Consider the following 24,659-nt stretch of genomic DNA (forward strand, 5'->3'; position numbering starts at 1 on the left):
GTTTTAAAGTCAGTTTGGGCTTCCAACAATAAGGTTTTACACTCCTCTTATTGTCAACGACTTAGAAAATCACCAACACATACTTTATTTGTTATAATAAGGGAATGTTTAGAAGGATGCCTGGCACCTAGAAGCTCTCAAAAATATGTGAAAGAAATGGATGATGTGGTTTTTAAAATTGTTTTAATATTTAAAAATATTTATTTACTTATTTATTTACTTACTTATTTATTTATTTTGATGGGGTGGGAAGGGGCAGAGGGAGAGAGAGAGAGGGAGACACACAATCCAAAGCAGGATCCGGGCTCTGAGATGTCCGCGCAGGGGCTCAAACCCACAAACCGTGAGATCATGACCTGAGCCCAAGTCGGATGTCCAACCAACTGGGCCACCCAGGCGCCCCTGGATGATGTTTCAAATGCAAACCTTGAGACAGATTCAGCATGCCAAAACCTCACCAAAAAGCGGGAAGAAGAGGCATTCCTTTTCCAGGTGGGGGGCACAGTCGAGGTTAAGTTGCTAATGAGATTTTGAGGAACGCTCTCCCTGCACCACCACCCCCACCCCTCTCCCCACCCCCACAACGGGGAAGGGTTAACCAGACAATCTCTAGAGACAACCACGTCTCGCTACCTTTGTCACTGAACTGACCTATTGTTGGAGCCCCGACGGAGCAGTCCCCAATGAGGCAATATCCTGTCTGAATAATTTAGGCCGGGACACCGCGCAGCCCACAGCGCGCATCTGGGAGACCGAGCGCCTCGCTCAGTCCGAACCATTTCCTGTAGCCGCAGAAGGCCGCCCGTTTTTAAAACTCCCCGGTTACAGCTGGGGGGGGGGGGGGTGCTAGGGAGGCGGGAGGAAGCCCAACTTACCAGGAGGCTAAATATACGGAGCCCAGTTAGGCAACTGTTCCACCTGCGTGGCCAATTAGCTTCCTCCCCCAGCCAGACTAGTTCAACAGGTTTGCAGGCGCTCGGGCCGGGCCTCGCGGGTTGGGGCAGGAGGCTGTCACTTGCCTTCGGCCCTCCCCTTCCCTCCCCGGCCCGCACGCCGGCGCCGACCAATCGCGGCCGCCCGGACGTGTCCAGGTTGGCGGCCCCGCGGCTCCGGGCCGGCCTGGATGCGCTGAGCGGCCGGGAGCGCGCGAGGAGGGCGCACGGAGGGCGCGGGGAAAGGCGCGGCTCGCGGGGCCTGCGCCCGGGACGCTGGGAGCCGCGAGGGGACGTCTGAAGGTGCCCTCCACCCGCGGCCCCGATGACCGAACTACAGCAAGATGTGGAAGACGCAAAGCCTGCCAAAGTGCTCGCGAAGAGAGACAGCAAAGTTGGCTCAGCCCAGTAAGTAGCGTCCGGCCCCCGGGCGGGCGGGAACGCGCTGCCCAAACTTCTGTGCCGGGGACGGGTTTGGCTTGGAACTTGACCGTGGACAGACAGCCCCGTGGCTTGAACTCTTTCGGGGGGCGCCCGGGCTCTTCTTTCTCTCCGATGCTGTAGTGGGGAACGAGGCACAGCAGCGTTTGAGGAACGGACCGCAGCTTGCAGTCTGGTGGGGATGTGAAGGATTGGAGCGAAAGCACGATTGGCGTGGTATCTGTCCCAAGGGAGGTCTGGGGCAGGCATTCAGATGTCTAAGTCAGGTCAAGGAACAGCGCTGACGCTTCCTTCTGTTCCTTACTTCTTCATGACGTGTATGAAGACGAAGCTACCTCGTAGATGCCATCTGGTTATTAGTTTCACAGCGATGTGTATTTTGTCATTTGATCCGGAACTAAAGGGTTGTCTTTTCTCCATCTCCTTCGTTTCTGCTCAAGTGAGAGGAGAAGTAGGAGAAAACATGAAATACGCTTTATCTTTCCCTTCAAGGACTGTCTGCCTTTGCTTGGGAACTTGACACAAACTCGCTACATACTTTTTTCCTTTTTTTCTTTTCTTTTTTTTTTTTTTTTTTTTTTTGAGAGAGAGAGAGAGAGGGTGGGGGAGCGGCTGTAGAAGCACAATGAATATATAATAACATAAAACATTTCGAACATTGGGTTATGACTATCCTCTTAAAAGATTCATGTTCATAATAGGATTGGCACATTGCTGGGCCTAGGAACTCTTCTGGTTTCAGAAACTGAAAACTCAGATACTTGGATCACAAGGATTACCTTCCTGTAACAAAACTTATTTATCTTCCCCTGTACTACTGTTTTTAAAATCCAGAAGTATTATTTCCATGCTTGTTCTTGCCAAACATTCTTCTTTCCAAAAGGAAAAGGATCAGTATTTGGTTATTTTCTGTGTCGCTGTAACTTTAAGTGTTACTAAGATAAATATATAAATAACCTGTTAAAGAAGCCAATTTTTTTTTTTTTTTTTTTTTTTTTAGTACCAACCTGTTGGGGGTACCTAAAAAACAGTGAAAGTGCGATCTCCATTGTTTCAACATTTACTCAATTTTTATAACACGGTGTGGTTCCACATAAAGAATGGTGTTTATAAAAGCATATTCCATCTGTGTATTGGAGTTTGGGCTGAAGTTTTGGAAGAAAAATAGCTTTTACTAGCTGCTTTGATCTGTTGTGTCAAAGGCTTTGGTCATAATCTCTCCCAGTGTCTGCTTTCCTTGGCTGCCCTTTCTTCTGCCCCTCAGCTTTGTCAAGTTCAGCTGATATTCTTTCCTGTTTAAATGAACGATAAAAAGATGGTTGAGGGGGAAAAAATGCCATAGGTATAATAACCCTCACAACATGTTTTTGTTTTCTCTCCCCAAAATAAAGTCCTAACTCTGTTCTAATAACTCAAGCCCAAGAAAGAGATAAAGTAGCAAAGGACATTTCTTTTGCAGTTCATCCTTCTTTTAGATACTTCTCTTAAAAAAGAGGGATTGTGGCATTCTAAACAGCACTTCATAGAGGTGACAGGAGTGTTAAGTGGGCCAAGCAAGACTAGAAACCTGGACTGTAAACTCCTAGCCTAGACGTCAGCCCAGGCAGTGCTAAGTTCCAGTTACACAAAGCAAAATGATTCAAGTCCATGCGGCCGCTGGTAAGTCTTTACATCTTTGCATTCCCAGTAGTCTACTCAGTTCAGGAGAGTGTTTTAATAGATTGAGAAAGCCTGTTATCTGTTCAGATGAATTCTGTTAACTTCAAACTCTTCAGACGCTGGGGAAAATAATTTTATAGACAATAAACATAACCACCTTGAAGTGGAAGGCCCCAAACAGCCACACCTTCATTTGGAACCGCCAGTTTCACAAATTCATTTCAGTTCAACAAATACAGGAACGCCTACTGTTGGTTCCATCGTGGTGGGGAATACAGGAATGAGGGTTCAGAGGACATTGCTGGGGGCTGTGGCTACGTTAAACTCAAACAAGATACTACTATAAACAGTTTGGCCTATAACTGAATCTTCTCCACAGTTAAGGATGTTTGCCCGTTCAACGGTCTTTGGTAAGTTTTTCGTGGTTTATGGAGATTTTTGTTGGTTTTTCCCTGTAAAATGGTCACTTCCAGCCCTGCTGAAGTCACTTCTGAATCACTCAAAGACTTGAGACACTCTATTTCCTGAGCTTTAAACTCTTGTTTTGGAACCAGAAGAAGAGTAATTTTAAGATGGAGGTAGATACATTATCAGTGTTATATATATATTGTGATCACTCCATATTTGAAATCATTTGGGTAGGAAAATTTTGACGCTTAGGCACCCAGTCTTCTTTGTTCTGAACTTTGTAACTTAGATTAATCATGACAAAGTTCAGACTCATTAGAATCTGGATGTCCTGATGGGCGTTTTCTTCTTGGAGTATTAGAATGGCTTGCTCTTGGGGCGCCTCGGTGGCTCAGCCACTTAAGCATCCGACTTTGGCTCTCGTCATGATCTCACGGTTCATGAGTTCGAGCCCCACATCGGGCTCTGTGCTGACAGCATGGAGCCTGCTTCAGATCCTCTGTCTGCACCCACCTGCCCACTCGCATGTGCGCTCGCTCACTCTCTCTCTCTCTCTCTCTGTCAAAAATAAATATTTAAAAAAAAGAAGAATAGCTTGCTCTTGCCACATAGTCCTCATCACCTACAACCTGGCCTCCTGGTTAATAATAGCTGGCATTTATTGAGAATGCTTGCTGTGTGACAGGCATTGTGCTCAACATTTTGCATTCATTTTCATACAGAATGAGACAGATGCTGTTGTTATCCACTCGACACATAAGAACATGGAAGGTCTGAGAAGTTAAGCACCTAGGTAGAGACAGAGCTAAATTCAAGTCCAGAGCCTGCACTCTAACACTAGAGCCTGAACTTGAACACTTCTCTACTCTAGAATTTGTGATGGCCCGCATGACCTCGTCTCCTCTGCCAGGAATTTAAGGACATTGGAGTACATGTAGATCATTTCAACTTCATTCCTAATACTACGAGCATGACTATCTTTTCCATGCAAACAATCACAGTAACTAGCCGCTCCAGACCTAAGAGGTGATGATGCAGAAGAATAAGGAACAGGTGTGCCAAAGGGACTGCTGAAGGAAGTTACCTACCTTCTTTCCCTCTCATCTCTATTCCTTTGCTCAAGCAGTCCCCTCTGTTCTTTTTCTCAATATACCTATACAAATCAACTCAAGATTTCCTTCCTTTAAAGTCCTTCCTTATCGCTGGCCATACTTACCTCTTGTTTCTCCATGTTCCCCTTGCATGTCTGTGATCAACCCCATAGATTTGAGCTGCTGCTATTATTGCTGTTGATGAACAGTGAACATTTATTGAGCATTTATTGTGTACAAAGTACTATTTCAAGCTGTTAACAGTTACTAGCTCACACACTAGTCCCATATATATTAATATATATATAATATAGATGGCAAACTCTGATCACATTTTTTTCTTCCTGAATTTCTCAGGGGGCCCAGCAAATAATCACTTTCGATAACCATCTGTTAGTGAGCTAGGGAGGCTGAGACGCCATTCCCCCTAATTAAGGTGTATAATATACTTATAACTGAGGTTCCGCTTGACTATCTCAGGGGAAATTTTACTCAGTTAAAGTTGTTTAATCAAATTTTCTATCAGTAGCAGTTAGAATTTTTAGGTGCATTGACTTGCCGAGAGCTGTGAGTTACTCATCTTTGTGTTAGCAGTGAGGCTGCAGATTTACTCATCGCCAAAATGCATATTCGATTTAAAAATACCCCCTTTCTGGGTCGCATGGGAGGGTCAGTTGGTTAAGCATCTTCAGCTCAGGTCATGGTCTTGTGGTTCATGGGTTCGAGCCCCGCATTGGGCTCTGCGCTGACAGTATGGAGCCTGCTTAGTCTTCTCTTTTTCACTCTCCCCCTGCCCCTCCCCTGCTCACGCGCTCGTGCCCTCTCTCTCTCTCTCTCTCTCAAAATAAATACATAAACTTAAAAAAAATAAAAATAAACCAATAAATAAAAATAGCCCCCTTCTTACCAAGAACTGGTCATTTAGCTGCATATTTCCTTTTGAGACCCTACCTTCCTCCCTTTCAGTACTTTTTTCATTCTGAATGTTATGTTCCCAATATATAGACATTTCTAACCTAATGTTTTTCACACACATTTTCTGAGATACACTTTTATTTCTTAAAGTCTCTTGTGGATCTGATTTATTAACAGGCTAAGTTATTTTCTTTCTCTCTTTCTTTCTTTCTTTCTTTCTTTCTTTCTTTTAATGTTTATATCAGGGAGAGAGAGACAGAACGCGAACAGGAGAGGGGCAGAGAGAGAGGGAGACATAGAATCCGAAGCAGGGTCCAGGCTCTGAGTTGTTAGCACACAGTCCAACCCGGGCTCACACTCACAAACCGTGAGATCATGACCCGAGCCAAAGTAGGACACAACCGACTAAGCCACCCAGGCTCCCCTTAATGGCTAAGTTACTTTCAAGGAGTTACAAAAACTGTCTAAAATGACTGATACATTTCTGAGCAAAAGTTATCTTGATTCATATTTCAAATAATAAATTACATGACCCATAACATATTTGTAATGCAATCTTAATTTTTAAAAATTTTTTAATGTTTATTTATTTTTGAGAGAAAGAGAGCATGAGGGGGAGAGGGACCAGAGAGAGAGGCAGACACAGAATCTGAAGTAGATTTCAGGCTCTGAGCTGTCAGCATAGAACCCGACGCAAGGCTCAAATTCAAAAACTTCGAGATCATGACCTGAGCTGAAGTCAGACGCTTAACCGACTGAGCCACCCACAGTTTTTTTAAAATTCTCATTTCCAGGTCACCAATTCTGGTAATTGGCAATTCTGGTTATCTGGTATACTTTTTAATATGAACTTTGGAATAGGAAGAAAGAATTATGACATTAGAAACATTAAAATTTTATTAAAGTGAAACAATTGAGTTTGAAAAGACGGAGAAAAATGAAACAGCGTTCTTGTCTAAAATGTTTTTGAGGAAGGAATTTAGTGAATCAAATCAGTCCTATGGCTAAAGGTTACTATCATCGGAAATTGCTGATCTATCAAGGCAGTTCGTAAAGATGTTAAGAATTCAGGCTCTAGGGGCACCTGACTGGGTCACTTGGTGGAGCGTGCAAGTCTTGATCTTGGGGTCATGAGTTCGAGCCCCGTGTTGAGTGTAGAGATTACTTACATTTTTAAAAATGAAAGAAAGAAAGAAAGAAAGAAAGCAAGCAAGCAAGCAAGCATGTTCTAGGAAAGTAGGATTTGAAATCTGACTTCTCTGTCTCCTGGAAGTGTGACCCTGGCCAGTTACTGAACGCCTGTAAGCCACCACTTCATCATCTGTAAAGGGGAATACTTAAGTCACTGCTTCATAGATGCTTGCTATCAAGTATAAATGGGAAGTGTAAGAAATTCACTTCACCCAGTGTCTGATGTTGTTAGCTCTCAATAACCATAGCTGTGTCAATCTTTCCCACTGAGGGTCTGGAACATGCTGTGGAGTTGGGGTGGGGGTGGGTGGGAGGATTACATAAAAGATAATTAGTCAAAATTCAACAGCCCTAACTCTGACAGTAGCAAGCCCAAGCGTTCTATTTTTTTTTTTTTTTTAATGTTTACTTTTGAGAGAGAGTGAGAGTGAGTGAGCTAGCAGAGGAGGGGCACAGAGAGAGGGAGACAGAATCCCAAGCAGGCTCCATGCTATCAGCGCAAAGCCTGGTGAGGGGCTGAAACTCACAAACCATGTGAGATCATGACCTAAGCTGAAGTCAGACACTCAACAGACTGAGCCACCCAGGCGCCTTTTCCCCAGTATTCTATTAAAAGTGAGCCTCTGTTGCATCAGCTAGACCTCAAAGACGCGTGGGGCAATACTTCCACGAAACCAACATGGCACCTTGGTTTTTACTTTATGTTAAAAAACCTCTCCTACGAGAACTACTTAGTGACTTACCAGCTTATTTAAATATTGCTTACTGCTTTGGTGTTTTCCCATCTATTGTTCAGTACTTTTATCTACAAGCCATTGATTTTCGATATCCTGCTTCCTGGCATTGAGCTTTTATCTCGTGGCTCCTCATCTTTACATTGTTCATTGTTTTCCAATTGTTAAACTCTAAAAGAGCTCTCCTTCACCATCTTTCTAACTCTGTTAACGCTCAGTTCTAGGCGTCTCACACGTTTTCAAAGGTCCTTGAGAGAGACTCTTCCAGAGCCATATCAGTGACTGTTCTTAAAAGAAATGGTGGGAGGGAGCCTGGGTGGCTCATTGGTTGAGTGTCCGACTCTTGATTTCAGCTCAGGTCATGATCCCAGGGTTGTGGGTTTGAGCCCTGCATCGGGCTCTGCATTGAGCTTAAGATTCTGTATCTCTCTCACTCTGCCCCTCTCCCCTGTTCACAAGCTCTGTCTCTAAAATAATTTAAAAAAAATTTTTTTAAAGGAAAGAAGGGGCTTTATCTAAACTTAGATTTAATTATTTACCCCTAGAAGAGAACCAAAAGCAACTTAACTGCATTCTCAAAGATAAACTGGTTTGTATGTTATCATCGGTCACTCTGTGTGCCAGATTCCCACATTCTTAATGGGACATGATGTCTCAAGAGGCAGATTATTCTTAACAGGGTTCTTGAGATATATTTTCCAGGTGATAAAATGTACCCATTTACAGCTGTATACCTCAGTAACTTTACTGAGTGGTGCACCATTGTCATACCTGGTTTTCCAACATTTTCCCACACCCCACCCCAAAGATTACCTGCACCCATTTATGTTTAATCCCCATTCCCACCTTGCCCCAGGTAACCATTTGTCTACTTTCTGTTTCTATAAACTTGCCTTTTGTGGGCATTTCATATAAGTGGAATCATATAATCCGTGGTCTTTTGTATCTGCCTTCCTTCACTTAGCCTTGGGTTTTTGAGGTCCATTTGTAAAGTAGCATATGTCATTAGCTGAGTCCTTTTTGTCACTGAATAGTATTCAGTGATACTATGTGAATATTCCACATTTTGTCCATCTGTTGGCTTGTTCAGGAACATTTAGTTGGTCTCCAGTTGTTGGTTATTATGAATAATGCTATGAATATTTGTATGCAAGTCTTTGTGTGGACATATGCTCTCACTTCTTATATACGTAGAAGTGGAATTTCTGAGTCATATGGTCAATCTGTGTTCAACTTTTTGAAGAACTGGAAAAATTTCTCAAAGCAGCCATACTATGTTATGTTTCTACTGGCAATGCACGAGGGCGTATGGTATAGCTGTAAGAGAAATCCTTTCACAATCCAGGAAAACAAGACTGTAAGCGCTTTAAATTTTTTTTTAACGTTTATTTTTTTTTTTTTTTTTGAGAGCGAGAGAGACCGTGCGAGCCAAGGAGGGGCAGAGTGGGGGGGCGGGGAGGGAGACACAGAATCCAAAGCAGGCTCCAGGCTCTGAGCTGTCAGCACAGGGCCCGACACAGGGCTTGACTCACGAACTATGAGATCATGACCTGAGCCAAAGTCGGACACTTAACTGACTGAGCCACCCAGGCATCCCAAGACTGTAAGCACTTTAAACGCAAATCAGTAAGTTACACTTCAGAAGATAGTAGGTGACATTCATACTTAGGATTTTGAAACCTCCCCCAAAGTGCAGTGTTATCAAAGATGTGAACAGATGTGACAGTGCTAACAAAGATAACTCAGGCTGGCATACTTGGGTACATTTTTTACAACCTCTTAAAATTTTGCTGGTGACATTTATCACTGTTTTTTTTTTTTTTTTTTTTATGACAGAGTAATACAAAGAAGAGCCTAAGAAATTGGACCATAATCTCCCCTATCTCTGTTGACACAGTTTAAAGCAATATATGTATAAGGCTAGAAAAGTAGTGTAGCCTCTGTTCAAGATGAAAAGTGAGAGCCTTCTTCTTGCCTTCCACGTTACATTTCCTTGTCTCAAGGGTAACTGCTTGCTGAGGTTTTCGTTGTGTCCTCACGCTGTTGTCATTTAAGGCCAGAATCCAGCTTTTTGTAGGTTTGGTTTGTTTTAGAATATGCATCTCCCAATATGCATGTAAAAATGTTGGCCTTGGTGAAATGAAGTGCTTTGTGAGTGTGATCATACAGTATTTGGACTGCATACGGTAGGAGAGTTCGGTGAATGGCAAACAGTATTCTCATAGAGCACAGTTTTCTCAAACCTCTTTGCAGAATAGTTATCTACCAATGAAGTGGCTTATTCGGTTTTAGCCCTGAAGGATAAATAACTTCATCAGAACACAACTTTCTTAAATGGATCTTAGCAAAATGGATCCATGGTATTAGAGGAACTGTTATCTGACTAAGACATCCTCAAGTTACGGATTCAGTTTCTTTTTTAAAATTTTTTAACGTTTACTTATTTTTGAAGGAGACGGAAAGACAGAGCATGAGTGGGGGGAGGGGCAGAGAGAGAGGGAGACATGGAATCCGAAACAGGCTCCAGGTTCTGAGCTGTCAGCACAGAACCCGACGCAGGGCTTGAACTCATGAACGACAGGATCATGATCTGAGCCGAAGTCAGACGCTTAACTGACTGAACCACCCAGGCACCCTTGATTCAGTTTCTTATTTCTTCTGTTCCCCTCTCCTGAATGGATGATGCTAGACAGGCCCCTGATCAGATGAGGTAGCAGTATTTGGTCATATTAGCAGATAGGTACATTGGCCACCTCATCTGGTCAGGGGCCTATCTAGGACCAAATGAACATGAACACGCCAACACAGGTCACAGTAGTGATGAGACGTGTTTAAAAAAGAAGAGATCCAAGTGGAGAAGTGGGAATTTGAAGGTGGAGACAAGGAGTAAGGAGATGGGGAGAGAAGAGAAAAAAGAAAAAACTGAGGAAAGATACCGAGTTACCTTGAAAAAGGAAAGAGAAAATGTTAATTTGCCATTAATGTGTGTGTCTCCCCCTTGCATCCTGGCCGCTTTGTCTCCTCTTTTTTCTAGATAGTGCTCTGTGTCGTGTTGGTGAAATCTCTGGCACCGACATGGGTAGCTGACATGCCTCTTCTCCACTCGTGGAGATGCTGGTCTGTGTATAAATGTTGGTGTGTGTTTTTTTTAAGCCCATATATATCAGGTTTGTGTTTATATCCATATTTGTTGCCTTCTAGATTTTTCAAATGATGTCTTCCATCTTGCGTGGTGATTTAAAAAATGTGAAGAACCTTAGAAACAGGCTAATTTTTGTCTTTTATTGTTAATACTGAGGATTATCATCTGAAAACAATGATCTTGTGATCCTCCAAGTTACTTTGAAATCCCTAGTGTGTAGTCCTAAGCGTGTTTTGTGAATTAAGTTCCTGTATATCAACAAGGATGAAAAACTAATTCATCATGACGGCTTTCATTATCGCTATATTGTTTCTGTAATTCACTGGAAAACAGCACCTCATTTGATCCTAACAACTTAAATATGGTGTTGGATGTGTTACATAACATATAGTGTGGTCTTCTGAGAGCCTATAGAAACTATCAAGAATATTTTCCTTTCCGGGGCATCTGGGTGGCTCATTGGTTAAGCTTCTGACTCATGATCTCACGTTCGTCAGTTTGAGCACCACGTCCGGCTCTGTGCTGACAGCTCAGAGCCTGGAGCCTGCTTCCGATTCTGTGTCTCCCTCTCTCACTGCCCCTCCCCTACTCACGCTCTGCCTCTCTCTCTCAAAAACAAACATTAAAAAAAAAACTTAAAGAATATTTTCCTTTCTTGTCATAATAAAATTCTGTAGTCGTATGAAGTTGGACTAGTTTGACATCAAATTGGTAGATTTCTACGCTGGTCCTTGTTTTGATGCAAATCTTTGCTAAAAATTTTGCAAGCAGTCACAGGCCCTTGGCTGAAGTCAGATACTAAAATCACAACACATCTGACCTTTCATCAGTACCTGAGAGGAGCTAATAGTAAATGGCCTATGAGCTAGGAGAAAGGCGATTATTGAACAGCTGATAATGACCAGAGAGATTTGCTCATGTTGTCAACTGACATTGAGTAAGTAGTTCTGTGTGTTGAACACCAGCCTGAGTGTCATGGCAGTCACCAAGATGAAGAACACAAGGCCTTTGCCCATAAGGAAAGTAAGAGTAGAGAACAGCAATATTTTGGAGTTTGATCTTTTTTCAAAGAAGCTTCAGAAAATGTATCAAAGCTTACATGAGGTGAGGTGATATCATTATTATGTGCTAGACAGCATTTAGAGTGCTTTCACATATATGACACAGGTACAGTTGTCATCACATTCTATGCATAACAGAGACACAGCCACTTGCCCAAGATCATAACAGCTGTTGAAGCCAAAATTCCAATGTGCAGTCTAATCTGAACCAGCCCCCTAAAATAATTAATGACACAACCTCACTAGATTTGGGATGAGGAAAGATACAGAAGGCGCAGTGCCTCCCATTAAGTGTCTGTGCATCCCTGAGTAGATCTCTTAATTTTTTTTTTAATGTTTATTTTTAAGAGAGAGAGACATAGAAACAGTCTGCAAGCAGGGGAGGGACAGAGAGAGGGAGCCACAGAATCCGCAGCAGGCTCCAGGTTCTGAGCTGTCAGCACAGAGCACGACATGGGGCTCAAACCCATGAACAGTTAAGATCATGACCTGAGACGAAGTCTGACGCTTAACCGACAGAGCCACCCAGGCACCCCAGATCTCTTAACTTTAATAGGTTTGTTTTCTCAACTGTGAATCCAAGATTCATTTTCATTCAACAATTCTAACATTCAAAGGATTTCTGATGTTATGTAGAGGACAGGAAAGAGGGAGCACCTCTAGCTCTCTGTTGAGCATGGAGACTTCCTCTGTGTATTGTCAGACACAGGTACCCCCTCTGGCTCCTTCTGCATTCATCTGCACTCAGACCTGGCCACAGGGAACTTTATCATTGCAGTTGCAGCTTTACAATGTGATTTGCATGGCAGTCATTCATAAATTCCAGGTTTTGTTTATTTATTAAACATTTTTTAAAGTTTATTTATTTTTAGAGACAAAGAGCACACGCATGCATGCCTGGGGAGGGGGCGAGAGAGAGGGAAAGAATCCCAGGCAAGGCTCTGTGCTGTCAGCCCAGAGTCCGACGCTGGTCTCCATCTCATGAACCACAAGATCATGACCTTAGTTGAGATCAAAAGTGGGACACTTAACTGACTGAGTCACTCAGGCACCCCCCCCCCCCCCCCCACACACACACACACCAGTTTTTAAAACAATGGTTGGATTCTTCTTTGCGTAAGCACAGAATGTTTCTATAAAGTGATGTGACTGCTTTGTTTTAAAAACATGGGAATGTTGTCTCTTTAAAAGTAGTCACCAAAGGAACCCAAGCACTTTTCCAAAAATGCTGCAATTGCACAAAATCTTTTTGAAACTCTTCTTGCAGAGTTACTTTCAAAGCCTGGAGCCCATTCTTTGAATAGTCATAAGGTTGGCAAATCCTCATCCTTTGAGAATGAGTTCAATTTCTGGAAATACCCTAAAGCCAAATGTGGTGAATTAGGTGGATAAGAATAATTTAAATACCTTTAAAGCATTCTTGGATAGGATCATTTTTGATCCCAAAACAGCATGTGACTATAAAATAATAAGACTGAGTTTCTAGTGACACAAACCAGTTTATACTTTCAAATTCAGGCCATTACTTTGCAACCTTCGCATGAAAACGGTAAAATGTTACAATTATTTTTCCGTCCTAAAATCATGTTTCAGTGTTTGTAATATGCCCAGGTGGGTTTGGGCCAAATCCTAAGCATTAAAAAGTACATTGAGTATGCACATGTAACATGCAATATCTTCTCATTGAAGTGTATTCCCTATGTTTTAGGGAAAACAATTTTTTAAAAACTTGCCCTGAGTTCAGACGGTGAAGTAAGTGAGGTTCAGCAGTCAATATCTTGTATTATCTTCTCCTTCATTACACGTTAAAGGAATTTGTATGCCAGTTACATTTTTTAGGCCCTCTCCCAATATCACCGCTTTATACTGATATGCCCCGATTCGAGAGACCCCCCGAGAACAAACCACCAGAGTCCAGAGTCAAAGCCAAGCGGCAAAGGTCGTTTATTGCAGGTTCGAACCCGGTCCTCCGCACACTCGTTGCCAGTGACGCTAAGAGGCCCCGAGCAAGGATCTTACAGCTTCTTTTATAGACAGGCACAAACAACTTAGGGATTTTTTGAGGTTACAGAGCTGTTATTGGTTGACATTTAAATTTGAACGCTCAGCAGAACTTGATTGGTTCCCGCCTTTATTTCAAACCACAACCAGGCACACCCTCACACCCTGGCTGGTTTCGGGAATGGGGTGGGGGGGGGGGGTCTTTTCTTTGCAGTTGTGAGTACACCTGGTAATTTTTCTCTTAGTCTCTCATTCCCCCCTCTCTTTGGTGCCTTAAGAGCCAATCTTGGATCTTATGTGTCTGACTCAAATGTTTCGGTAATGATGGGTTGGTATTGGATCCTAAGGACCATCAGTTGGATCGTGTTAACTCGGTCTTTGATAAAGGCAACTAGTTTATTAATAATATAAGGCCCGAGGGTGAGGAGGATAAGGGGCCCAGCTAGAGCAGAAAGCAGGGTGGCTAGCCATGGGGACTGATTGAACCAAGACTCAAACCAGCCTTGTTGTTCTCGTTCACGCTTCCATTTGGCCTGGCCTTCTCTAACTTTAGCCGTGGACTCTCGGACTACTCCGGTGTGGTCAGCATAAAAACAACATTCTTCTCTTAAGACTGCACATAAACCTCCCTGTTGGAGGAAGACTAGATCTAGCCCCCTTCGGTTCTTTAGGACCACTTCAGAAAGGGAGGTCAGAGATTTTTCGAGGTGCGAGATTGAGTCCTCAAGTCTGGCTATATCCTCATCAATGGCTGCCCTTAGGCTATTGAACCCTCGGTGCTGGATGGCTAGTGATGAGATCCCTGTTCCTGCCCCTATGGTATCGAGGCCAAATAAGGTGGCCAAGGTTATGGTTGTAAAGGGTTCCCGTTTTGTTCTTATTGACTCTCCTGCTTCCGTCCCTTCTGTCCACAGATCATATACAACACTTTCTCGGTGGTAAATAACCCTTGGAAATATTAATATCATGATACAATATTCGGGTGACAAATTAAAAACATCTCTGCTAACAGATGGGGTGAGCCCTGTCTTAGAACAAATCCACCAACTGTCAGGAGCTGGAATTATCCATTTAGATTCATCTGTAGAGTAATTAGTCGGGGCACAGAGCTGGATATGGCTAGAGGGGACCTTTCCTATACAAGTCCCATTGCCAGTGACCGCTTGCGGTGTGAGGCCGGGGCCCTTTCGATTCCACTTGCAAGCTGCTGGTGACTCTTCTCCTGACTGTGAAAAAGGGGCAGCTAGACCTATGGCTTCGTAGAAGGGGGGTTTTATATCATAACATAGCCAGCAGGCCCTTGTTGCCTCAGGGTCCGATCGGTTTAAGGCCTCATACGCTGCTGTTAGCAATTTCCATAGGGAGTCTATGCCTTCTGGGTTCTGATTTTCTTGGACAGCTTGTGCTTTTACTCCTGGGGTAAAGGCGGGGGTCCTGCTGGAGGGAGTAGTGGGGATCTGCCTGGGGATAGGCTCGTCTCTTTTTTTTCTCTTTTTTTAATACCTGATTTGGCCCCACCGGTTGTACAAGAGGGGAGACTTCTAATTTTATTTGAATGGCAGTCCCAAAGAGGGGATATTGATATAAGTAGAGTCCCCAAGTGAGTCCTGAGACCCACCGCCTGTCCTTTTTCCCCTCCTCTGTAAATCTTACACGAATAAGGTTACAGTTTTCATCATACCTGGTGCGGGTACATGGTCGGACATAGGACATTTCAATAAATTGGGGTTTTACTTCCCACTTCCCTTCCCCATCATTGGAGGTGACACAACTCCAGGCTGCGCAATAGAGGGTTTCAAACCCTCCACATGTGTGCCTCATTGCCCCCGTCCTAAATCCCGGACATGCATAAAATCCATTTCTACTTATTGATACCCTCCTTTGCAGTTGCCTCCATTTACCTCCTTCCATTTTTTCTAATGGACTAATTTTTTCTAAATTAAAATATAAATCTGGCCACCAGGTATTTAATGGGGCAGTTCCTAGGGTTTTGTTGTAGACTTCATGAGTCTCTAAATTAGTAATTTCCCATGTCAAATTATAGGGGTTGTGGGGGTTTGGATTTACAGACAGAATTTGCAGAACAATCAAGAGAAGGGCAAGTACCATAGTTATGGCTCAGTCCGTTGGCAGCGTAGGGTCAATTTTAAAGGATTGTCCTTAGTCCGATCAACAGTCCAGGTTGCCTTTGAAGGTCCGATGAGGTCTGAGAATGGGTCCACTGGTTTGGCGTGGGCGAAATGGATCCAGGTGGCAATTCCATCTACTTTGTTGGCAGTAGGCATTGTCAGGATGACCTGGAAGGGTCCTTTCCACCTGGGCTCCAGAGTTCCCTGCCGATGACGTTTGACAAGGACCCAATCCCCTGGCCGGAATTGATGTGGAATAGGTGGGGGTCCAGTCTCATAGAGTTCCTTTAATTTGGGCCATACATCTTCATGGACCCTCTGCAAGGCTTGTAGGGAGAACAAGAATTCAAGACTATTATCGTTCTCAGCTTTGACAAGGTTATCTTTTAGGTTAGGGATGATGGGGGGTGGTCTACCATGTATTATTTCATAGGGTGTGAGTCCCAGTTTGTATGGGGAATTACGCACCCTGAACAGAGCGTAGGGGAGAAGGACCACCCAATTAGTGCCAGTCTCCATGGTCAATTTGGTTAGGGTCTCCTTTAATGTTCTGTTCATTCTCTCTACCTGTCCTGAGCTTTGGGGTCGGTATGTACAATGTAATTTCCAATCAGCCCCAAGTATGGAAGCCAGTCCCTGACTTACCTAAGAGACGAATGCAGGTCCATTGTCTGACCCTATCATTACTGGAAAACCATACCTGGGCAGGATTTCTTCTAGGATCTTTTTGGCTACAATCTGTGCCGTTTCATTCTTGGTTGGAAAGGCTTCAGTCCATCCTGAAAAGGTATCTACAAAAACTAGCAAATACTTATATCCATACTTTCCTGGTTTTACCTCAGTGAAATCTACTTCCCAATAGGTCCCCGGTCTGCTCCCTCTTTGTCTTACCCCTGTTGTCTGAGGATTGCTACTCCCATTGTTGAGTTGGCACACTGTACATTTAGTGACTACTTGATCAACCTTATCAGAGACATTTCTGATTTTTAGTCCAGTCTGTCTCAGTAAGTCCAACATTTGCCGGGAACCTAAGTGGGTGCTGCGATGGATCCGCTCTAGAACTTGCCATCCTAGTTTATCTGGGAGTATAATGCTGCTTTTAGAGTCTCTCCACCAGCCATCTTTGATTCTGGTCATAGGAAGTTTACTCATCCATTGAATGTCGCTTTCTGAATACTCAGGGCTGGGGGGCAATTCCCGGGGTCCAGGGTCTGGCAGCTGTAGGGTCAGCAATTGTGCTGGGGGCCGAGCTATGTTTTTTGCAGTCTGATCGGCCAAATTGTTGCCCCGGGAAACTGGGTCGGTTGTCTTCTAGTGTCCTGGGCAATGCACAATCGCTAGCTTTTTGGGTTCCCATAAGGCTGCTAGCAGGGCTAGAATCTCTTCTTTATTTCTGATGTCTTTCCCTTCAGCTGTGAGGAGCCCCCGTTCTCTGTATATCGCCCCATGTACATGAGCAGTGGCGAAGGCATATTGGCTATCAGTGTACACGGTTAGCTTGCAGTCTCTTCCTAACTTTAGGGCCTGGGTTAAGGCTATTAGCTCAGCCTTCTGGGCCAAGGTTCCGGGGGGTAGAGCTTCTGCCCAAACCACCTCGGTTTCTGAAGTTACGGCCGCCCCCGCATACCTTTGTCCCTGGTGAACGAAGCTGCTTCCATCGGTGAACCAGATGGCGTCCGCATCCGATAATGGTTGGTCCTGCAAGTCCTCCCGGCCCCCTTTGCCCTGTCAGGGCGGCTCGCGCCGAGGCCAAGTCACACGCGGGGCTGCGCCTCGGGGATGCGTGCCCCGGTGGCGGCCCGCGGGACGCCGCTGCGTTGCCTGCCGCTGCGCGAGCCGCAGCCCCGCCCTCGCTCCCCGCTCCCCGCTGGCGATCCCCCCAGTTGGAAATGAATTTGGGCCCCCATTTTGGTAAGCAAATCTCTCCCCAACAGGGGGCAAGGGCTGTCGGGAATGACCAGGAAGGAGTGGGTTACCTTCCCAGTTCCTAAGTCCACAGTCCTCTGAGTTGTCCAGGGGTACTTCTTTATTCCGGTGGCCCCTTGTACCCAGGATGATTTTTCAGATACTTTTCCATGGGGCTTGACCAGAACTGAGTGCTGTGCCCCGGTATCAACTAGGAACTGGACCGGGGTCCCTTCCACTTGCAATGTTACCCTAGGTTTGGGGAGGGGATCCGAACCCCGTCCTCCCTATTCTGTATCTTGGGTAAACTGTATGGGGGCTATTTTAGGCTGCCATTGTCCTTGGCTGGGGCGGGGTTGTTTCTTCTTGGGGTTGTTTCTTCTTGGGGCATTCTCGTATCCAATGGCCTTTTTCTTTACAATAGGCACATTGATCTTTATCTAAGTGCCGCCTGGGAGGGTGTGTTGTTTGAGTGCCTTCTGGGGGTGGCTGTTCTTTCTGGACTATAGCAGCCAGGACTTTAGTCATTTTCTCTGTGGCCTTGATCTGTCTCTCTTCTGGGGCGTCCCTGTTGTTGTAGACCCATTGTGCTATACGGAGCAGATCCTGGATCTGTTTACCTTCTAAATCCTCTAGCCTTTGGAGTTTTTTTTCTAATGTCAGGAGCTGCTTGATTTACAAAGGACATAACGACAGCAGCCTGGTTCTCAGGGACTTCTGGATCCATGGGGGTAAACTGCCTAAAGGCTTCCATTAATCTCTCTAAGTAAGCAGCTGGACTCTCTGCCTTTCCCTGTACGACCGAATATACCTTAGCCAAATTGGTGGGCTTGCGAGCTGCAGCCCGGAGACCCGCCATCAGAGTCTGGCGATAAATGAGTAGCTTTCCCCTACCTTCTGCCGTGTTGTAGTCCCATTCATCCTGTGGAGGTCTCGTTAGGGGGAAAGCCGCATTAATGAGGTCAGGGTTAGATGTCGGCTGACCGTTGTCTCCGGGAACCAGCTTTCTTGCTTCTAATTGGATCCTCTCTCGCTCCTCTGTAGTGAACAGGATGCGGAGGAGCTGCTGACAGTCGTCCCAGGTGGGCTGGTGGGTGAACATGACACTGTCTAAAAGAGCTATTAGATCTTTAGGGTTATCAGAGAATCGAGCGTTCTGTGTTTTCCAGTTGTAAAGGTCACTGGTGGAAAAGGGCCAATACTGGAGTTGGGGGTTGCCTGTTTCATCGGGGGGTCCTATTTCCCACAGGGGTAGGGCCACAGTGGAGTCGGGGAGGCGAGGGTTTGGCTCATGCTGGGTGCGCCCACGGGTTCAGCCAGCTGGCCCCTCGCGGTCGGTTTCATTTTCAATGGGGCCCGGTGCAGCTGCTGCCCTCTGTCCCCCTGGTTCCGGCGCAGCTGCCGCTTCCTGTCCTCTCGGTTCCCCTGGGGAGGCAACTAGCGGGGCGACTGGTGGGGCGGCTGCTGCGGGCAGAGCCTGGGGTACGAGGGGAGGGGGATGATAGGGTGGAGGGTCTAGGGGTAGTAGGTCCTGACTGTTGGGCAATATGGGATACAAGGGCGCAGCTGGCGTCCTTGATTTTAGGGGATCTGCAGGCCGCATGGCAAGGACCTTACACGTTCCCGAGGATAGGAAGGGGGCCAACCAAGGGGGTGGATTTTCCACTAAACTCCGCCATACAAGAATGTAGGGAATCTGATCCGGGTGTCCCTCGCGACCTGGTAGAAAAATCTTTGATTTCACCTTAGCAATTATAGGGAGGCAGAAAGTTCCTTCGGTTGGCCATCCAACGCCGAAGGTTGGCCATTCGGAGCGGCAGAGGGTTATTAATTTTCCCCGCCGGATGTCTAAACTCAAATTCTGTCCTCTGGTTCTAACATCCCTGAAGTTAGCAACGAGGAGAGAAAGGGGCGTGCTTTGAGATTGGCCATCTGTATCCTGGAGGTGGAGGAAAGGATTAAAAAGAGAAACGGTAAAGTTATGAGGATTTCTGGCTGGGCCAGGCCAGGTCACCTGTGAAAGAGAAGGAGTTTAACACTTAAAGGTTATAGAATAGAGAACACAACACTTAACACAACACTTAGATCGCTAGCGCGTTTCGGGTGTCTGCCACCCGAACAGAAAAATTCCGATGGGCCCAAAAAGGTGCCCCAGCCAGTGGACGTCTCCTACTGGACCCGACCGACTGCCCTATAGCGCGTCCGCCAGGGCTGTGTCAGTCACCAATACAGATCCCGCGCGGGAGAGCCAGAAACGAACAGACAAACAGAAACGGACAGAGCCAGAAACGAACAGACAAACAGAAACGGACAGAGCCAAAAACGAACAGACAAACAGAAACGGACAGAGCCGAAAACGAACAGACAAACAGAAACAGACAGAGCCGGCTCACTTACCAATCGGTCTCAGGGACGACCCGTTGACTTAGGGTCTGGTGGGTTTGGGGGGATCCCGGACGAGCCGCCAGATGATATGCCCCAATTCGAGAGACCCCCCCGAGAACAAACCACCAGAGTCCAGAGTCAAAGCCAAGCGGCAAAGGTCGTTTATTGCAGGTTCGAACCCGGTCCTCCGCACACTCGTTGCCAGTGACGCTAAGAGGCCCCGAGCAAGGATCTTACAGCTTCTTTTATAGACAGGCACAAACAACTTAGGGATTTTTTGAGGTTACAGAGCTGTTATTGGTTGACATTTAAATTTGAACGCTCAGCAGAACTTGATTGGTTCCCGCCTTTATTTCAAACCACAACCGGGCACGCCCTGGCTGGTTTTGGGAATGGGGGGGGGGGGGTCTTTTCTTTGCAGTTGTGAGTACACCTGGTAATTTTTCTCTTAGTCTCTCAATACCAGATGGACTTTTTCACATATCCAAGATGTCGCTCCTGACTTTTCCACATGATGGCTGTCAGTTGTCAGCATGTAGCTTTTCCTTTTGGTTCAAATGGATTTATTGGTTCAAATTGGATTTCCCAGTTTTGGGTCCAAATGGATTTATTAGCATAGCACTTTTATCTGAGATCTGATTTTAATGCTATGTGTTTGATAATCTGTATGTGCTATGCCTCTGCTCTTCCATAATCCCCTGGAATTCAGCAAGCATTTCTCCACTGCTTACTCTCTGCTGGGATTACAAGGTAAATGAAATGTGTGCAGTGCCCTTAGGAGTCTGGGGGGAAGAGAGTGGGGTATGGGTGCACACACACAATTAATACCATGCGATAAAAATTCCACAGTGGTTATCAATTTCCCATGGGAACAGAGATGAAGGCAATTTGTTTTCCTTGAAGGGAGGTAAGAGGTGATACTTGAAGTGAGGGTGAGGGGCAGGAAAGAATTTGGCTTCAGCAGAAGGTTGAAAATTATCCCAAGCATTAGGAAGGACAAGGAGAGGTTGCTTGAGAGTTCATAATCGCATTTTTGATCAGTATGTAAAGGTCTCCTGCGGCTAGCATGGTGGGGGTGGGGGAACTAGGAAGAACACAGTGGGGGAAGAATTGGAGCCCCCATTTAGGATGCTCTTCTTCCTTTGTTCTCTTTCTTCACTTCCGGCTTTGGCTCTGCTATGGATTCTTTGGAACTTGAGGGAATTCATTCACCCTGGTCTTCACTTTTCTCCTATGTAAAAAAAGAGGGCTGAATGACCTGATTTTTTAGATTCCTTCCAACCTGAAGAGTAAGAGTCTTTGAAGAAAAACTGCCCTACTTCTTTGCACTCTTCTGTAGCCTTTGTGTAAATAATTCTGTCAGAAGGAACAAACCAAGGAAAGCCTTTTGAATGTGAATAGAATCCTTGCTCTCTCCCTTGGTTTTGGCTTCTCTTATTTTTTGCTTTTCCTTCCCTAGGTAAACGTATGCCTGGTTAAGGCAGGATTGCCGTTGGAACATACCTAAACCATTCTCTTACAAGTTTATAGATACTTATCAGCATTCATGTAGAATTCAGACATCCCTGCTTCGCCCTTTGGCAGCGGCTGACAGGGTCACAATGCCTTCTGGACCAGTCATAGTAGAAATACCTAATCAATGGGGCACCTGGGTGGCTCAGTTGGTTAAGCATCCGACTTCGGCTCAGGTCAGGATCTCGCGGTTTATGGGTTCAAGCCCTGCATTGGGCTCTGTGCTAACAGCTCAGAGCCTGGAGCCTGCTTCAGATTCTGAGTGTGTGTCTCTCTCTCTGCCCCTCCCTGTTCATGCTCTGTCACACTCTCTCTCTCTCAAAAAGAAATAAACATTAAAAAAAAATTTTTTTAAAACCCTAATCAAGTTATTTAATGTCAAACCTATAACACAAATGGAGACCAAACTTATTTTTTTTAATTAATATTTATTTAGGTAATTTCTACACTCAACATGGGGCTCAGACTTCGAACCCCTGAGATCTAGAGTCCTATGCCCTTCCGACTGAGCCAGCCAGGTGCCCCTGGAGACCAAACTTCTTATCAGTCGACTTGGAAGCTTCTCAGCTATAGTTCAGGTCTGAAAATAATCATCCACTTCACTTGAATACAGAGGACACTTTAAGGTTTAAAAAGCCCTTTTCCTCAGAAATGAAGTCAGGGATATTTGCTTGGCACTTGAATTTAATAATTATTAAAGCATTTTAAAGCATTTTATATTCTTTAAATATAAAGTACTTTAAATAAAATAAAATATAAATAAATAATAAATAAATAAATAAAATAATAAATAAATAAATAAAATAAAAATATAAAGTACTTTAAATATAAAGTACTTTTATTTACACCGGTAGTTGAATTTGACACACACAGACTGAGGGCTTGCTGTTATTAGGGATTGTACTATCTATTTTAAGAGTGAAACAACCAGTTATTTTACCATCACAATCAGTTTATTAGGGAACAGCAGAAGAATTGCAGTCTGGGACAAGCAAGTCCAGGAAAAGCCACAGGCAAGTCCGGAGAACAAAGGCGAGGAATGCTCTTTTACAGAGAAAAAGGGGGAGTTGGGAGGGGCTGTTAAAAACAAAAGGCCATTGGTGCAAACTGGGAATTTGAAGTGTAGTGGCTTCTTATTGGCTGATTGGTGACAGTCTCTCATTGGCTGAGCTCTTGCTAGGCAAGGAGAAAATCTTCCTCCTACTGGAGTCCTAAAGTAAGCTTCTTCTTTGGGGGACTGCAAAGCCTGTCTCTTTCTGCTGGCTGGGCTAAGTGGGGCAACTAGTGGTGCAGTTTCAGCTCCCCTCTTTCCAGGCCTCTGACTCCATTTTAGCTGAGATTTCCTGTATTCATTTTCACAGTACTATTTTGTAAGAATATTAAGTTGTATTAGACATGGACCCTGCCCTCCAGAGCAGATGTCACTGTAATTTGAGCAATGTCTTAATATGATATTAAATATGAATTTCAGTCTATTGTGACAAATAATAAGTACAGGTCAGGGGCGCCTGGGTGGCTCAGTTGGTTGAGTGTCCAGCTTTGGCTCAGGTCATGATCTCAAGGTTCACGAGTTCCAGCCCCGCGTCAGGCTCTGTGCTGACAGCTCAGAGCCTGGAGCCTGCTTTGGATTCTCTGTCTTCTCTCTCTGTCCCCTCCCCCGCTCATGTTCTGTCTCTCTCTCAAAAATAAAAAATAAAAAGGATATGTACAGGTTATTTTTTTTATTCTTCTTTTATATATAGAAAGAGCATGAGCTGGGGAGAGGGGCAGAGGGAGAGAGAGAGAGAGAATCTTTTTTAATGTTTATTTATTTTGAGGGAGAGAGAATCCCAAGCAGGCTTCACCTTGTCTGCGCTGAGCCAGACGCAGGGCTCGCTCTTACAACTATGAGATCATGACCTGAGCCCAAATCAAGGGTTGGATGCTCAACTAACTGAGCCACCCAGTTGCCCCTATACAGGCTATTTTTAGGAGAATAGTGTAGGAGAAAGTAGCCCAGTGTAAGGACTGAATAACAACTTCCTGGCAGGAAATAGTGACACTTAGTGAAACCTAAGTTTAAAAGGAAAAATAGGAATCAGTGTGAAACAGCTAGGTGAGAGTTTTTTTAGAAATGACCCCATTAGCAAGGTTTAAGGTAGATTTGATGGAGAACAAAACTGGAAGCAGGGATTCACTGGCTGTGAAACACTCCAGATGACATTGTTGTAGTAGGAGAACGGGGGGAAGAATAGGTTTGAGAAATGTCAAAAGGCTTAAAATTGGAAGAGCCTGGTGATGAGTTGAATTGATGGAGGGAAGAAGCTAGAATGACTGGTAATTTCTCTCTCCAGGAAGGCTCTATAGATTGTGATGCCATTAATAAAGCCATGGGAGGTAGAAGGAAAAGGAGTTTGGGGATATTAAAGTGATGAATTTCCTTTTATAAGAGTTAAGTTTGGGATAAAAGTCTGTGCTGTAATAAGAAATGTATTTTGGGGGGCGCCTGGGTGGCTCAGTCAGTTAAGCGGCCGACTTCGGCTCAGGTCATGATCTCGCGGTCCGTGAATTCGAGCCTCGCGTCGGGCTCTGTGCTGACAGCTCAGAGCCTAGAGCCTGTTTCAGATTCTGTGTCTCCCTCTCTCTGACCCTCCCCCGTTCATGCTCTGTCTCTGTCTCAAAAATAAATAAACATTAAAAAAATTAAAAAAAAAAAAAAAGAAAATGTATTTTGGGGTTCCTGGGTGGCTCAGTCGGTTAAGCATCCGACTTTGGCTCAGGTCATGATCTCACAGTCTGTGAGTTCGAGTCCGACGTCCGGCTCTGTGCTGACAGCTCAGAGCCTGGAGCCTGCTTCAGATTCTGTGTCTCCTTCTCTTTCTGCCCCTCCCCCACTCATGCTCTGTCTCTGTCTCAAAAACAAACATTTTAAAAATTAAAAAAAAAAAACAAAGAAATGTATTCTGTCTTTGTCCTTAATTCCTGGCACAGAGCTCCTAAAATTAGTATTTCCTGAGTGATGGTGGAGTATCTTTTGTTACTCAAAATAAGCCCCTTTTGATCACACCTGAGTTTATGCTAAAAACGTGTTTTAGGGTAGGGCCTTTAGATGGAGTGAGGGTGGGGCTGATCAACAAAATGGCCAAGTGAGAATAGAATAGGAGCTTACAACCC

At 44.8% G+C, this 24,659-nt stretch overlaps 1 protein-coding gene across 2 annotated transcripts in view; it reads left to right on the forward strand.

Annotated features, from left to right (window-relative positions):
* GRAMD2B (GRAM domain containing 2B) overlaps nucleotides 1-24,659 on the forward strand; it is a 125,209-nt gene that overhangs the window by 41,868 nt on the left and 58,682 nt on the right. Inside the window, exon 1 of one of the 2 annotated variants that reach the window (XM_042934044.1) lies at nucleotides 835-1,340. The exons of the other annotated variant lie outside the window; for it this stretch is intronic. Coding sequence (XP_042789978.1) covers nucleotides 1,258-1,340 — 83 coding nt within the window. The 5' untranslated portion in view covers nucleotides 835-1,257. Of the gene's footprint in view, nucleotides 1-834; nucleotides 1,341-24,659 lie in introns of those variants that run through there. 2 annotated transcript variants of the gene reach the window in all.

This window comes from Panthera leo, chromosome A1, assembly GCF_018350215.1.
Source record: "Panthera leo isolate Ple1 chromosome A1, P.leo_Ple1_pat1.1, whole genome shotgun sequence".
NCBI lineage: Eukaryota > Metazoa > Chordata > Mammalia > Carnivora > Felidae > Panthera > Panthera leo.